This window comes from Pelobates fuscus, chromosome 2 (assembly GCF_036172605.1).
Source record: "Pelobates fuscus isolate aPelFus1 chromosome 2, aPelFus1.pri, whole genome shotgun sequence".
NCBI classification, from domain to species: Eukaryota; Metazoa; Chordata; class Amphibia; order Anura; family Pelobatidae; genus Pelobates; species Pelobates fuscus.
Window position 1 is genome coordinate 426,832,894 of NC_086318.1, and position 17,911 is coordinate 426,850,804.

Sequence of the window (17,911 nt, forward strand, 5' to 3'; positions counted from 1 at the left end):
GCATCATTCGTAAACTTGTTGGAAAGAAATTGGTTATTTTGTACCAATTGGGTTGAGGTCATAATCTGTACATGTAGGTTCCCTAGCTCCCAAATTTGACAAACCCGTGTAAAAAGGCCCCATAATAAGGATTTACCTTTACTGATAAAATAATGCAGATCTACCTTATCTCCAATAACACAATATCCCTAGGAAGGAGTTTATCGATTAAAAGACCAGGCCTTTGTCAAGACAAAATATAAAAGTTTTATGAAATCAAAACTTCCCCCCCATGATTAACATAATTAAGAAAGAAACAAACCCAAACATTTTTCCCGTACTATTTCTTAGAAAATTTACGCTATAACAAGCAAGGCCTCCGTATTAATAACAAAATATTTAGCAATGTATTTATAGCTTATATGTGTATTCGCACTTTTAGTTTATTAATCAATCTCTAAAAATATAAATTCTCTACCAAAGCATTTGCATAGAATAGTGGTTTTAAATTCACACCAATTTTAAGTGACTCGTACAAAATATTATCCTAACACAAACCTAGAATTGTTTCAGCCAAAATCAACACTCAGAGGTATCCAGGTGAATTGTGCTGCAGAACTTCCATTATCATCATCTATGGCTGGATGGAAATGGTGGGAATGTCCTTATAATAGTAGGTCAGCTCTGATATAAAAGCCTCCATGGGGCTGGTTCTTATTTTTGAGATACTTTAGCTACAAATTGCTGGATATCTTTAGCCAGAATTTCTGGCTCTTCAAAAGCCGCAAAGTGACCCCCTCGTGGCATGTAATTAAATGAGATAATGTTGACGTATTTCTGCTTGGCCCAGTAGAGGGGGCAATGCATCAGCTCGTTGGGGAAGGAGGCGACACCAGTTGGAACCTTGACAAGTACTCTGCAAAGAAGACAAACATCAAATAGAAATTTTACTAATCACTTCCGAGTAACAATTTTTGTAATGAACGCTTAATCATGGAATAATTTATAGAACCCCATAATTGTGGCTCTTCAGACAGGCAGATAGACAGAAGGTCTAAAACAGTGAAGTGTGAATTATGGGAAGATAATGCCACCTAGTGGTTCAGGAGATCTCATAAATCACCAGGACAAAGGTAGAGCAGATGTTTAGGTTACAAAGAGAATGTTCAGTGTTATGGTAGTGTAGGGATTAAGGATTAGCATTAGTGTAATTAAGTGTTGTGTAGTAGTGTAGATTAGCTCCCACTAGTCTCAGGCAGACTAGGACATACATGTTTCAGTGTTGCCAGAAAAGAGGCGTTACGGTCCTGAGCACTGGCTCCCCCCCGACCCCCCAGATGAGATGGAGCTCGGGAGCGTAATGCCTAATAATCTTGGTCAGATAAGGACATTCTGCCTGTGAGTACTGTGAGTAGGGCCCAACCTGCACAGAGTAGATTCATGCACCAATATCCATTAATTGTGGGAAAGAATAGGAAGGAAACATGATACACAAAAAAAATAAAAAAAATTGCACTGAAACCACCTGTCTAATATTGTGTAGGTCCCTCTAGTGCTGCCAAAACTGCTCTTATGTGTCGAGGGGTGGACTCCACAAGACCTCTGAACAGGTCCCGTGATATCTGGCACCAAGACATTAGCAGCAGATATTTAAGTCCCGCAGTGGATCAGATTTGTTGTTCCAGCACATCCCAAGATGCTCAATCAGAATGAGATCAGGGGAATTTGGAAACCAAGGCAAGACCTTGGACTCTGTCATATTCCTCAAACCATTCCTGAACAAGTTCTGCAGTATGACTGGGTGCTTTATCCTGCTGAAAGAGGCCATTGCCAAGACTTGGCATTTTGTAGATGTTTTGATCCAGTCATCTAGTCATGACAATTTGGCCCTTGTTAAAGTCACTTAATTCTTGAATGTTATGTGCTCGAAGCAGGAAAAACAGGCAAGCGGAGATATCGGACTAGTCACTTGACACACATACACACAGGGCCCACTTCTAAGTCCACTCACAAGGCCTGCCTCCAAGTACGCCCACAAGGATGTAATGTATGTATAGTGGATACAGGGTGAGTGTTTTGTGGATGCAGTGTGTGTTTGTGTATTGGATGCAGTGTGTGTAAAGTGGACACTATGTCTGTTAGTGTATGTGTAGTGGAAGCAATGCGTGTGTGTCTATACACACACACACACACACACACACAAAAACTTACAATTTGTGTTTGAATGTAAGCAGGTTTCTTTATGGAGTATGTGTGTGAATTCTAATGTTTAAATGCAGGTGTACATTTGTGTGTAGTGTATACACTTCCACACACACACATACAAAAAACAAATATATACCCATAGTGACACACACAAATACACAGACACTCATACACGCACGGACAAAGACATTGACATACAAACATGCATACAGACACACACGTACATAAACAAACGCACACTGACACACATACATGCAGCTCATATTTCATCCACCCTTGGGTTTCTTATCTTTTGGGTGCAGGAGGATGGCTAGGGCTTCTGGGAGTCCGCTGGCTCTCCCCTTCTCAAAGCCTCTGCTTTCTCTTCTCAGTCTCGCGCAGATTAAGCTGGAAGGAAGTAACAGGCCCACCTGTGGCTGATCTCATTAAAAGGTGCCCAGTCATGCCATTAAAGGTCCAGAGCGCTGACCATGCCCCTGAAGACATAGTGCATGGGCAAATCGATGGGCCCCAACAGCGTGCGGGTCCCGGGGCACCAGCACCAGGTCCGCCGCTACTGATGGGGAAAGTGGGGCCCTGGGAGCCAGACCCCCAAGGACCGCCGGGCCCATGACAACCATCATGGTTGTCATCCCCTGAAGGCGGCCCTAAATACTCACTCCCTCCCTCCAAAATGCACTCACGTCTCATGCTTGGCAGCACCAAGCCCCTTGCCGATATTCTCCTTGTAAAACCTCATAGAAGACACAATCGAGCCGGACAACCAGTAAATCATAATGTTGGTTAGAAGGTCGTCCAAGGTGAACTTCCTGAAATGTGGAACAGACAAAGTGGCTTATTAATTGGTTAAAACAATTTAATTACACAAAGCAGTAACTATACTATATATATATTAAAAAATAAATAAAAGTTGAAGTAGATCGTGAACCTTTACACAAAATTAAATCTCCAAATTTATTGTCTGCCCATTATGTAATAAATAACGTGAGCATAGAGAACTTAATCCCTTAAGGAATTGAAGTCATTCCATTGCATTCTAACTATATCTGGGGCCCTACTTAGTGGCCCCAGACTGACAGATAAGCTGCTCAAATTGTATGAAACAGTTTCTGGTGTCTCTCAGAGAACATACACGTCTGGGGATCCACTTAATATCCATGATCTTGCATGGATTAACAATGTGGTTCTTGTAGAGATGTACTGCCATTGAAGTGCAAGTTTATTTTTTAATTTTAGATGAAAGATAGGTGTACCCTGAATGCCATTTTTAGGAATCAATGGCATTGTCCCGCATACCACTGGCCACATCCAGCAGTTAAAAGGTAAAAACAAAAGTGATTGTGCATGTAATTCTATTGCTCAAGCTATATCCAGACAGGTTAGCGGAGTATCTGAAGGTAGTAACCCCATATAGCAGGTCAACAAGTTATACACCGAATATAGATACATATAAAAAATTCCCAAATAGAAACGTGGGAATCCGGGAACAGTCGGGACAAATGGTGCCCAGGGCACAATTTGAAGGGAGGGGATATTCTTTGAGGGTCTCCTTTGCTAAAAGACCATACTCAGAGTGTGATATAATGTCGTGTGATGAGGGGCCCAGTAACAGAATAACCTAGTAGTTCTCATAATTCTAATACTTTTCTCATAACAGACCACCCGAAACACAAAACTGTGGCAGGTTTGAACACTGGTCTGGTATCGGAACATCCCAAGTAAAACAAAGTTGTATTGGTGTATCAAGAGTGCACAACAGTCAGGGAGTCAGAGTCTCTATTTAGGCCTTTAAAATCAGATTTTCGATATAGGCTTCTTAAAATTATGGTAAGTCTCTGTGATAACAATAAGAGGTTCGTTTTTGTTCAGGACCTTACTTGTTAGTTTTAATGATTCTTTAAAGTCCTCCCGATTTGTACAGTTTCTACAAATCCTGACCAAGTGGCAAACATTGTAGATTCACTGAAGGTGGTGGCCACAGTTGCCATAAAGGGAGGAGTTAACATTCAAAAGGTTTTTGTTTAAGTGGTGGTGAAAACAGAAATTTTTACTTACCGTAAATTCTTTTTTTCTTAATATGGTGGCAGTAACCTCTGGGTTTTGCTCCTCCCTGTGGACAAGACCTTTAACAAGCTATTTTAAAAAGGATCCTCCGGGGGGCGGGGCCTGACCACGGAGCTGAGAGGACGTTAGCCTCCTGAGCTCCTGCACCAAGCTTTAAAAATAACAGTCTCACACGACCCAAACGACGACTAATTGGGCCATAAAGGCCAACAAAAGTGAGGGGACATCAAAAGGAGCGAAATGACACCCCTTAAGCAACAATCCGAGACCTACTCACCCGACAAGCGCTTGAGGCCTACCCACGTGGCGTGCGCAGGAGAGGCGGCCGCTCTCCCACCGCCACAACTAACAGCCTCGGAGCATACGAGCCCTTGTCCCCCCCCCTATGGACCGGCGGGGGTTATCCCGGTCCGCCTACCTACTGGGAGCACTCACCTACGGGTCGCTCAAGAGAGTGGCTCCGACCAACGGGACGCATATGGCCTAGCCAAGATGGCCGACAGCGGTGCAGCCCACCAGGAGCACCACAGCACAAGCGACTGGGCAGCGACCTTTCGGGCCAAATTTGACGCCGTATGCCGGCGATTCTGGGAGCGACTGGAAGAGAAGAGTCGACTCCCTGCTCCGGCACCGACTAAACTGGCGGCTCCACAACCTGTGCCCCCTCACAGTCAGCTGTGTTACCCGGATGCACTCACAACACCGCGGAAGCGGGCAAACGCTGGGACTGCGGCTCGGAGGAGACCTCACCGACCACATGGTCGCCTGCATAAGCAGCCCAAACCAGCTATGTCAGGCAAGCAGCACAGAGGGCGCTACCAGCCGGCAACGCAGAGACCACCCTGCAGGACCCAAGCAAAAGCCTACCAGACACTCCGGAGAACTCCTCACAGATCCGCTACAACAAGGCGCCTGAGACGCGACAGAGCAGCCATAACCCTCCACCTCTCCACCCCATGTGCCGACCTACCGCAGCAGCCCAGAGGATATACCGGTGAGGTGCTGACACATAACTCTCAGGACACTGCTCCGGTTCCTGCCTTGACAGAATTCAGCACACCACACCAGCAGATCGCCACTATGGGCATTGGCTGACCCCGGCCGGCAAAGTGGACTTCCCCACATTATAATACCTAAGTACTGGGGACGGCTCCTGTATCGCTACTTATCCATGATATGCATGCTCTATATATGTTACAGGCAGCCAAGCAATTACTATGCATACTATAACATTACAGGTACACATTGTTAGTAAACTCTTGAATGCCAGTTCAGGTACCAACTGTAGGAAGCCTACCTAGATTGCATAGCTTAAAGTATGATTTAAGTAACTAAGCCTGATAATCTTACATGTCTTTTCTCCATGCTAGTAACTTAGGTTAAATCCCACTCTGATGGAATAACTATTTAGTTAAGCTTGAAACTTGTGCTAACACTCAGTAACTAATCTAAAGCAACAATTGTACTTAACCTGCCATACTATGTGTACTACAGTGCAGTTTAATCAGCTATTACTCCATACAAAATTGTGCAGAATATTCCACATGCCAACCAACTGTTAAATATCTGTTTTCATGCTTGTCATAGCTTTTGGGGCATGATGAGCCCACATGTTATATTTTCATGCACACCAAAAATAAAGAATTAAAAAGGATCCTCCCCCTTTAGGTATAAATACTGAGCCCGCAAAACCTACCCCAGTACGTAACAAGTAAAGAAACCAGACCAAGCCAACATCCAATGCAAAAATTTCTTTAATAAAGAGGGAGGGTAATAATACTGCCACCATATTAAGAAAAAAAGAATTTACGGTAAGTAAAAATTTCTGTTTTTTCTGTCATATGGTGGCAGTAACCTCTGGGATATAGCAAGAATCCCTCTGGGCGGGACCTATGCCACGACGGCTTGTAACACCTTACGCCCAAAAGCAGCTTCAGAGGCAGAGAATATGTCTAGCCGGTAGTGCTTGATAAATGTGTTGAAGGACGACCAGCATGCCGCCTTGCAAATGACTTCTGGAGATGCAAGTGCTCTTTCTGCCCATGAGGTAGCCATGGCTCGAGTAGAATGGGCCTTGATTGTAGCAGGAGACTGAAGACCCGAGGAAGAATATGCCAAATCGATAGCCTGAATAAGCCAACGAGATAAGGTCCCACGGGAAGCCACCTTGCCCTTTAGGCGACCCTGAAAATTAACAAATAGGTGATCCGAAACTCTGAACTCCTTTGTTCTGTTTAAATATATACATAACGCTCTTCTGACGTCCAACTTTTGCCATCTGTGCTCTTGAAGGGATGAGGGCGCACTAAAAAAGGAAGGTAAAACAATAGGTTGATTCACATTTTTAGAAGATAGAACTTTTGGAAGAAAAGATGGTCTCGGGTAAAGAACCACTTTGTCCTCATGAAAGATGGTGAATTCATCTGAGGAGGATAGGGCGTGGAGTTCTCCCACTCTCTTGGCTGACGTAATGGCCACCAAAAACAATACCTTAAGAGATAACATTTTCAACGGAACTTCCTCCAAAGGTTCAAACGGGTTAGTACTAAGGGCCTGAAGGACTAGGGACAAGTCCCACGTCGGAAACACCGATCGTTTAGGAGGTCTCTTGAGGCTGATGGACCTAAAAAATCTTCTGATGAAAACATTGGCTGCCAAATCCTTAATAAGAAAAAAATTCAAAGCTGAGATTTGAACCTTGAGAGTTGAGACTCCCAGGCCTGCGTCAAAGCCGTCTTGCAAAAACTGAAGAATGTTATCAATAGACGGTTGTAATATCGAGACCCGGTGATCCCTACCCCAGTGAAGAAATTTGGACCAAATTCTGAAGTATATCCTAGAAGTTGATCTTCTAGTTGCGTGGAGTAATACTGTTATTCTCTCATCTCGCAAGCCCTTGTTTCGAAGGATCAGCCTTGCAGTAGCCAAGCCGTCAACCTGAACATTTCCAGTACTTTCAAGGGTAGGTTCCTGTTCACAATGAGCTGAACTGAAATGGGAAGCTCCCAATAGTTGATAGTCATCTTCTTTAGGATCGCAAACCAGACTCTGTTTGGCCAATAAGGGATTATCGCCAATATCCTCGCCTTGTCCGTACGTATTTTGAGGAGGACCTTTGGGATCAGGGGCAGAGGTGGGAAGATGTAAGCCAGCTGAAAGTCCCACCTTATCGATAGAGCGTCTATCCAATTGGGTAGATCCGTTCTGAATAGGGAGGCGAAGTGGGAAACCTTCTTGTTTGATTCTCTTGCCATCAAATCTACTTCTGGGACTCCGAATTTTCCAGTCAAGATTCTGAATACGTCTGGGTTTAGAGACCATTCCTTTTGGTCCCACTTCCCTCTGCTCAAATCGTCGGCTATTACATTTTCGCTGCCTCTTATGTACACCGCTGCGATGTCTTCTAGATTTCTCTGCGCCCATTCCATAACTTCTGTACAAAGACTGTAAAGCCTTCTTGCTCTGGTTCCTCCCTGGCGATTGATATAAGAGACTGCCGTGCGATTGTCTGACTGTATCTTGACCGCTCTTTGAAGTAACCAAGGTCTGAGGTGATGAAGAGCATACAGAACCGCCAATAATTCTTTGAAATTTGTAGATTCCTTTGCTTCCCTGGAAGACCATTTTCCTTGGAACATAATGGAGCCTAAGTGGGCTCCCCAACCTGAGTTTGAAGCGTCTGTGGTGACTATTATCCAGACCTTTGGTAGAAAGGACAAACCTTTTGAAAGGCATTCTGAGGTTTTCCACCAATCTAGTTGTGTCTTCACCTGAGGGGACAGCAGGAAAATTTCGTCCAGATCTTCCTCCTTCTTTGACCAGGAAGTCAGGATGTTCCACTGTAAGGGTCTGACCTTTGATCTTGCCCATTTGACCGCCGGGAAGGTGGCCGTAAGAAGACCTAACACACTCATGGCCTCTCTGAAGGAACAAGTTTTCCTCCTCTGGAGGTTGGAAATCGTTTTTCGGATCTTTTTTCTCTTTCGTTTGGGAAGGAATATTGACATGGAGTCCGAATTGATCTCGAAGCCGAGAAACTCTATAACTCTTGTTGGAATGCAAACTGATTTCTTTAGATTCAAGATCCAGCCATGGTCCTGAAGAAACCTTATAGTGACCTGCAGATCCTCGTGTAGTTGATCCTCGGTATGTGCCACTAGAAGCCAGTCGTCTAAATATGGGATAATTGAAATACCCCTTTCCCTCAAATGAGCAGTTAGAGGAGACAGGATCTTTGTAAAGATTCTTGGAGCGGACGACAGACCGAAAGGCAGGGCCCTGAACTGGAAATGAAGGATGTGACTTCTTCTTCTTATTGCAAATCTTAAATATTTCCTTGAAGCGGTGGCTATCGGAACATGAAGATACGCATCCTTTAAGTCTATCTTTACCATTACGTCGCCTTGTTGTAATAGAGGAAAAATTGATGCGATTGATTCCATACGGAATCTGTGATAGGGGATAAACTGATTTATCTTCTTTAAATCCAGAATGGGCCGAAACGACTTGTCCGGTTTTGGAACCAGAAATAGTCTTGAATAGACTCCCCGAAATTCCTGTTTTTTTGGAACTCTTTCTATAACCCCTTTGTGTAGAAGCAGCCTGGACTGATAATCTAGAGCTCGAGATTTTTTTGCAGACTGGTAAGTCGATAGCAGAAACCTTGACCTTGGTTTTTCCAAAAAAATAATCTTGTGTCCCTTTCGGATAATCTTCAGAACCCAGGGATCCTCTGTGGTCTGTTCCCACACCGGAAAAAAATATTGGAGCCGTCCTCCCACACCTCTGGCGTCAAAAACGTCTCCCCTTGTCTCTGAAGGATCTCTTGACCTCATTACTTTCAAATTTCCGGCTTTTATCCTTTCTTTGAAAAAAATGTGGTCTCTCTTGAAAGGATCTCCTAACCTTAGATTGGTAACTTCTGTACCCCGGTCTCCAGGAGGATTTTCTATCTTGCGGAAGTGCCTTCTTGGTTTCAGACATCTGTCTTATGATTTCCTCTAAGGGAGCGCCGAATAATTTAGATTTTTCCAAAGGAAGTTCACAAAGGACTGCCTTAGACGCTGTATCCGCCGACCAAGACCTCAACCATAGGGCACGTCTTGCCACAGAAGACAAACCCATGATCCTGGAGGCCAATTTCAGCACCTCAGCCGACATATCCAAAAGGAATTCATTCGCCAAATGCATGTTCTGAAACATGCGACTTAGATCATCAATATGACCAGACGATAAATTTTCCTGTACTAAATTTAGCCACACTTCATTTGCTCTGGCTACAGCCGCTCCTGCCAGTAAGGCTTTGCATTGGAAACCAGCTGTCTGATAAGCCCGCCTACACGAGGTTTCGGCTCTTTTATCCATAGGATTCTTTAATGCTGCAGTTTCTCCAATAGGGATAGTGGTTCTCTTGGCAATCTGTGCCACCTGAACATCCACCTTTGGGAGATCTTCCCACATGACGTCGCTAGCCAGCCTGAAGACATCCTTGAAGTGTCTAGAAATAAAGGCACGTTTTTCCGGGTTTTTCCATTCCCTAAATACAAATTCAACTAGGCTCTGTTACACAGAAAAGCCTTTCTTTGGATTTTCTGATCCCTGAGGTAGGATTGTCAGATTTACTTCTTTAATAAATTTACGGATTGCCTCAGAGGGAAACCCCATTGGTTCACTTGACGAGGAACCTGAATCCACTGATTCGGAAGAAGAAGAACATTCTCCCGAAGATGATTCAGATGAAGAAATCCTCTCTCTTTTATTAATCTTTTGTTGAACGGGGGCTTCTACCCTCTTAGATTCTTTAATCGTGTCCAAGGTCTGGGACAAATTCACCTGGAACCAGGATAGGAAAGATTGCATATCCTTTTGCTTTTCTCTTTCCAAATAGTTTGCAGTACACTGACTGCATATTTTCTTCCTAGACCCGTCTGGGAGAGGAGTTGCACATTCGCTGCAAACAATATGCTTGGACTTCACCGTAGCCTTTCTAGGCGTGGGGGTTAGCTTTTCCTTATCCATCTCAGGTGGACTAGACATATCTGCAAAAAATAAGTGGAGGCTCTTAGAATATAGACTCTTCTTCAGAAAATATTTTAAAGTAAAGATTTCTTTATCAATCTTACCTCAAAATACCTCTGAGCCGTGTGGGGGGGCAGGTGACACGGCGTACCACTTCTGAACTGCATCCATGCTGTCAGTGGGTACCAGCACAGCTTTTAAATTCAAATTTCGCGGGTTTTTTTTTTTTTTTTTTGTGTGTATATCTTTAAGCTTCCGTTTGCGCATGCGTCTTTGCGCACCCGGAAGCTTAGGTGGAACGCAAACACCGCCAGGGCGTGCGTTCCACCGCTGTGCGCTTGCTCAGAGCGAGCTCCGCCTCCCGGAAGCATTTTTGCCGGAAACCTTCTCGGCATAAATGAAACAGCCTCTGTTCACTCCGTAACGGCAGGACAACGGAGCATGGGCCACTCAGCTTACCACCCGGGCAGCTCTCGGACCGGATCCCCCAGACAACATCCCGTGTGCCTCACCAACAACGAAAGTCCTGTCCATCCCTATCGGGACAAGAAAGAAGACTGGGGTAGGTTTTGCGGGCTCAGTATTTATACCTAAAGGGGGAGGATCCTTTTTAAAATAGCTTGTTAAAGGTCTTGTCCACAGGGAGGAGCAAAACCCAGAGGTTACTGCCACCATATGACAGAAAAAATGTGATCAACATCTGCAGTGACTGAAAGATCCCAAAATGTTATCATTTTATTGTGCCAATTTGAAATGGATAGCCCATGTTGTTTGGATTAAGAAATTGAAGGCTGTATATATAACAGATCCCCATTATCCCTGCAAATAATCAGGATGTCATCGAAACAGAGTCGGTTTAATAGGATTAGGAAGGGTGCAAAACTCTCCCCCATTTCCGTACGCTCGATCTGTAAATAAAACGGTTAAGGTAATTTTGCCAAGCATGAAATTTAAAAAAATTAAATTTTTTGTACCATACTATCTACCTGTCCCCTATTTAATAGAGATCATTAAACACATAAGTAAAGCGATAATGCTCGAGAGCCTCAATTGCTAATACTTGGTTGAAATTTGTGTAAAAAGCACTGACATCAATAGTGATTCATAAGTAGCCAGGCTGCCAAACTATACTTGCCAAAATCATAAGGACGCAGCCAGAGTCTCTGGTGTGGGAGGGGGGACCCACTTACTATTGCTGGGGGTGATAATTTAGGAACTTGGAACTTGGATAAAGTAAATTAATCAGCTCAAGAATGAATAGGGCGTCCGATTGGGTTAATCATATATTTATAGATCTTTGGAATAAGAGAGGTGACTGGAGATGCGAGGATAAACATCTTGTTAAAATATATTTGACCACATTGTAAGATTAAATAAAAAAATAAAAAAATCACTCTAATTCCCTTTCATTTAGGTTTTTCTTGGAAGCTGTAAATCTCATTCAGTTAAAATTGGGATTTCTCTACAGTTTGTTATTACAAATTGTGTAACTAATAGACTTGCGCACGGTGAGGACAACAGGAATTTGGACAAGAATACATTTTGTTTAGTCTGAAACAAATTCCTTTCATTTGGCGATTTGTTTCCCCCGAAATGCGTCCATTATTTTAGTTTTGGTGAATGTGCGATCAGTGGCAAGTCCTTTTTGTTATTGTGATCTTTTAGCAGGTTAGTAAAATTGGATCTTTTATGACCAGACAAGTTTGTGTACAATGCATTAGTAAGTTTACCTTTCAAGTCCACCATCTTCATAATCACGAAAATCACGGTCAGTCCAAGTGGAAAATTTCTCCAGTATGTACGCAGCAAGTCCAACTGGGGAGCTATTTAATCCACACCCTGGAAATAGGCGAGATGGGTTACGAGATGACCAGCAGGGTGATTTACATACTGTACACAAAATGATTATTTTTGACAGCGTTAAGCAACTTCATCGGAATCCGTAATCTCATTAAAGGGACACTAGTCACCAAAACAACTCTAGCTTAATGAAGCACTTTTTTTGTGTGTAGATCATGCTTCTGGCGTTTCACTGTTCAATTCACTGTCATTCAGGTGTTAAATCCCTTTTGTTTTTGTTTATGCAGCCCAAGCCACACCTCTCCTGGTTGTGACTGACAGACTGCAGGAAAACAAAAAGGTTTTCATTTCCCATCAGATGTAACTTACTTTAAACATTTTTATCTCCTGCTCTGTGAATTGTACTTTAATCACACACAGGGGGCAAGATATTGATAGAGCAGGATATAATAAAAAAATTCTAAATTAAACAGAAATTTGCAGAAGTGTGAACATTAGATGACTCTTTACAGGAAGTGTTTAGGAAGCCTGTGTAAGTCACATGCAGGGAGGTGTGCATAGAGCTGCATAAACAAAGTGATCCAACTCTTAAATGGCAGAATTGAGAAAGGAGACTGCAGGGGCATGAGTTATACACTAAAACAGCTTCATTAAGCTAAAGTTGCATTTGTGACCATCGTTCCCCTTTAAGATAGAATACAACCAACAGAGCATCAGAAGACAAAGTAAGAGGACCTGTGACACCGATTTGACAATCCTGCTGTAATCCCCTTTCCAGTTACCATTTACCCCATGGAGATAAATAAAGGGTTAACATGAGTTGTGTTGTTGGATTGCACAGATAACAAAACTGCTTTGATTTATTCTGCTCTGGATGTGAAGGGGTTAAATGCAATGCATATATTTCTAAAATAACATTTCAAGTTCATTGCAAAGCTGGGAGCAGATTCTGTGTAGGCAACACTTACGCACATAAAGGTACTATGTATGCAGCAGTCATCAAATCAATTGGCTTTATGCCCTGTAATTTCATTAATAATTGGCTTCAACCAAGACCAGATGCCATCTGAATAAAGATCAAAGTCCCATTTAGTAACTTATTTTGCAATGAAGAAAAAAGAATAAAATCTATAGATTTTACACCAATGGCTTGGAATAGGTCTATAGATATAGATTTAAGCATGTTCAGGTGAGTGCAACCCCCCCCCCCCCCCCCCCCCCCCCCCAATATATATATATATATATGAAAGAATTATAAACTTTATAAAGGGAGCCCAGTGTAACGGAGACCGTGTTTTATGCTTGGTATACAGTGTCTATAATTCAACCAGACCCATGGAAAGATAAAGAGGCAATATTAAGGGGCCTGGCTGTCGTGTGGATTGGAATTGCAAGCAAAGAGAAGCAGCTGACCTCTTTAAAGGGACACTATAGGTCGCCAAAACAACTTTAGCTTAATGAAACAGTTTTGGTGTACATCAGTCTCACTGCTCAGATCAATCACTTTGTTTATGCAGCCCTAGTCATGCCTCCCTGCATATGGCTTGCACAGCCTTCCTAAACAGTTCCTGTAAAGAGAGATCTAATGTTTAAACTTCCTTTATTGTCCGTTTATTTTAGAATTTCTTATCTTCTGCACCGTTAATAGTTAGCTAGAGTATTTAGGAGCTTCCTGTGTGTAGTTGTTCTGGTGACTATAGTGTCTCAAACAAGAAAAAGTTAGATTGTTGTGCTGGATTTACGGTTCCTGTGTAACACTTTATAACCACTAAATGCTAAGTAAGCTCGTATTCCCACTCCGCGAGATCTAGGTAATGTTACATCCACGCAGCGCTGGGAGCCAATGACTTTACAGAGCTCCAACGCCAGCAGATGGGAGCAAGCTATGCACTATATAGCAGAAAGGGCAATAAAAACACATCAGTCTTGGCTGAGTGTGCGGACAGCCTTTCTTTTTAGGTTATTTTAGAAATATATAAAGATCTAGGAAACATTCACAACAAATACATGTATTCTAATCAGCATTAATAACAGCCCTTCTTGGTTCCAAATATGAATAAGTTAACTAAAAATGGATTGAATGACCCGTATATGGGGATACCTTTAACACAGAGGGGATTTATTCATTAAAGGGACACTCCAGACACATAAAACACTTTAACAAGTTAGTGGCTGTATGGTGGGTAAGTACCAGTAAATGGTATAATCACCTCCTTTCATGAAGTTAGAGACCAAACAATGACCACCACCACCACCACTGTATCACTGTCCCCAAAAAAACACCACCTGGGGTTAGAATATAAATTACTGGGTGTCTATTGGAATAAACCAATAGTATGGACAGGACTCAGTGGAAATGGAAATAAAGTACGTAATGGCAATTAAAAAAAATAGATAGATAATATCAATTGAGCATGTATCAGCTAGTGAGGTCCTACCTCCCACAATATTCGGTAGGGGGAATCCAGAACTAGCTGAAATGTATATTATAGTAATGGTTCTGCACCTTATATAGTGGAGAACCAGTACATATTAGGAATAAACATAAAAACTCATATAAAAAATATTGGCATCCAAAAAAGGGGTTAAAATTCTTATGTCAATTATAGAGTGCGGCAGACAGTGTACCAAAAGAGTGATATTTATTAGTACAAATAAAACTGGGGGTCCAGGGGTGAAATGGTCGCTCTCTTGCCGGCCGGATAGGAGTGAGTCCTGACCCCCTCGTGCTGCTGCAACACTGTATCTCCGCCGCGTGCGTTCCACTGCGGCTCCGGATGCGTTCCAGTATGCTGCGGCACAGTGCAATCGATCCCTGAAGCAGCATACTGGAACGCATCCGGAGCCGCAGTGGAACGTACGCGGCAGAGATACAGTGTTGCAGCAGCACGAGGGGGTCAGGACTCACTCCTATCCGGCCGGCAAGAGAGCGACCATTTCACCCCTGGACCCCCGGTTTTATTTGTACTGTCACTCTTTTGTCTCCTAACATCCCTCTTTTCTAGGAGCTCCATATTGTTGCTGTGTCTGGGTGTATAACAGAGCTCTACAGCAATAATACTCCCAGTAATGTCACTGAGTGTATAACAGAGCTCGGCAGCAATAATACTCCCAGTAATGTGTCTCAATAAATGTGTTTAGAAATCAGTCTGTGTAAATAAGATACATTGTTCTTGTGCGACTCTACATTTTAGTTCCATGAATTGTTATTACTAAACCACGTAAAAATGTTCAGCCCTGCCCCTGGCCACCACCGCTCCGCCCCCCCTGCTAAAGTTAGCAGTCAGAAATATTCAATGCAGTCATGACACCCATTGTTCAGAGCTGCGGCATTTGTTGGCGCTTTATAAATAATAACGAAGGTGTCGCTTCTGGTTACTAAAGCGCTTAGTAGTAGCAATTAAAGCCAAAGTACATTATTTATACGGAATTATTTGGAAACTTACCGGTATTTACCACAATTTTAATACATAATATTGTGATGTTTATTGCCATTCAATATTGTGATATACGCGCGTGCGCGCACACACACACGGTGTATTTTATTGTTGTGGAACTCTAACGTGCAGTGTGTGTAAATTTATGTGTTATTGCGGTGGAGCTCTGTGATGCTCATAGATGCCACATAATGTGTTTTATTACTGTGGAGCTCTGTGATACACACATTCACACTACATGTCACTGGGAGTAATTCACATGGAGCTCTGTGAGAATCCCCATAAATAATGCATTACTGTGAGTATTACCGCTGTGGAGCTCTGGGATTCGCTTAGACAATCCAAACGTTACCATCTCCCGAAAAGGATTTAGGTTTCAAACATGTGAACTTGGGAGGTGGAAAATCTAGAGAGCCGAAAGTTTCCCCATTGATGCGCTAAAAACATCCCATGATTCTATCAAAAGAGCAGCAAGAAACCATGGGATTCTAACGTAGAATGTATTGTATTGTAGAGCCGCAGTCGGGGGAAGAGAGAATAGGAAGTGCCACATATGACTCATTTTAATAAAAGACGCACTATTTATAGCGTTTAACTGCTAGTGTGCCGGGGGGGCTGTGCAACCTGTTGAACAGAGGAGAGTAGTTTAGATTGTACTGGCACTGAGTAGGTTAATGTGCCTTTAAAGCAGATAATGCGGGATATGATCATATTGAAATAGAATTAATCCATTAACGGATTTAGTACATATTTACTAAGGAAATCAGCTGAAAAATGCAAAGTAAAATTATTTACTGGCAAAAGAGGATGATGAGAGACGTCTCTCCTCTTTAAATCCCATTTTAAATGTAAGGTACAATTTACTTCCATCAAGAGGAAATATATATATATATATAAGCTAGAATTAATAGAGGGAATGCGATTTCCATTTTGGGGAACACATAGTAAACTTAAAATGACTGATGTAGATTCAATGTACAGAATTCAACAGAAAGATTCAAAATACCGCGTAAATGCCACCTATACCCAGCCTGCGCCAACCAACTTCATTCCCATTGTGATGTGGTTATAAAATCCTAAACCCTCACTAATTACAGATAACCTGCCTTTTATATACACATCCCAATAATGGGTAGAATTCATTCAGGACACAGCGGGCGGACATGGGGGATACGGGTCTTCTTAGCATCAAAAAACAGACACCAGTCAAGCACAGGTAAAAGCGTGGATGTAAAAGTGTGGGATTAAACCAGTCTTGACTATCTAAATAAAAATAAAAAAAAGTGTATGTTTAGTGTACAGTAGTTGTTACACAACAATTGTGGCTAACAAAATGAACAATACAAAGCACAGGAGCGGAATGTCTCTATAAAAAATAAATCTGGATTCTCCATGGATAGTCAGAATGAATCAGCTCAGTTTGTAAATTGACCTTTGTAATGTTGGAGCATAGGTGAAGGTAAGCTCTACCGACACAGACAGCCTCGGCTGAGTATGAATGAGTAACAGGTGACTCGAGTGCAAGAGTGAGGATCTCTAATAGATACCACATCGCGTGTACTTCTTTTATCTACTTTATCTCTTTATCAGGATAGGCTTGGTTCCCCCTCCCCTTACCTTTACTTGCAATGTTCCTATTACTGCTAAATACAAATAGTTAATAACGTGTGCAGTAAATGTTCAAGGATGGCTTTTTGAACCTCTTTTCAATCACTACAATGTCACTGCCGACCACTCAGCTTGTAATAGAATAAAATCATTTACATTTGTTCAGTTCATTTTTAACTAACCACCGTCCACCTGAATTTCCAAACCGCCCACTAGTGGGCGATAGGGACCAGGTTGACTACCCACGACCAGGTTTCCCCAAACTCCGGCCCCTCCAGATGTTGCTGAACTACAACTCCCAGGATTCTGTGAATTAAATAGATAGGCTGAGGATCATGGGAGTTGTAGTTCAGCAGCATCTGGAGGGCCGGAGTTTGGGGAAGTCTGATCTACACAATGCTCTGCCTGCACATGGCAATGTATTCTGTAATTCACAAATGTTTCATATGGCTTCTGCAAAGCTTACACAATGGCAAGTATGACATCTTGGATTGTATAATTAAAAGGAAATACTCCAAACACCTAAAAAAAAAAACTAACTTGTTGAAGCATTTTATGTGTGAAAAGAGTGTGTTTTTTTACATTTCACAAAAAGTGTAGAATGTAATATAAATTGGCACTTTCATAAATGAACCTGGTTACACCCCCCCGGCTGTCAGACACCCTGGTTTGTAACTTCCTGGTTTGGTTAGCTCAGTGGAGCTAAACTCAAGAGGCAGCAATTGCCCAGAGCACCTGCCTTGTAAAGACTTCTCATTGAGCTGCATTGGGAGTCTGTGATTGGACAGCCACAGAGTTTC

General features: G+C 42.6%; 1 protein-coding gene across 2 annotated transcripts in view; it reads right to left on the reverse strand.

Annotated features, from left to right (window-relative positions):
• Window positions 1-266: 266 nt before the first annotated feature.
• Window positions 267-17,911, reverse strand: part of EPHX1 (epoxide hydrolase 1) — a 43,577-nt gene continuing 25,932 nt past the window's right edge. For both annotated transcript variants that reach the window (XM_063444070.1, XM_063444069.1), the window contains exons 7-9: window positions 11,997-12,105; window positions 2,868-2,993; window positions 267-895 (exon numbers count right to left, since the gene is read on the reverse strand). In XM_063444070.1, the coding sequence (XP_063300140.1) occupies window positions 694-895; window positions 2,868-2,993; window positions 11,997-12,105 (437 nt within the window). In that variant the 3' untranslated portion in view covers window positions 267-693. The remainder of the gene's footprint in view (window positions 896-2,867; window positions 2,994-11,996; window positions 12,106-17,911) is intronic.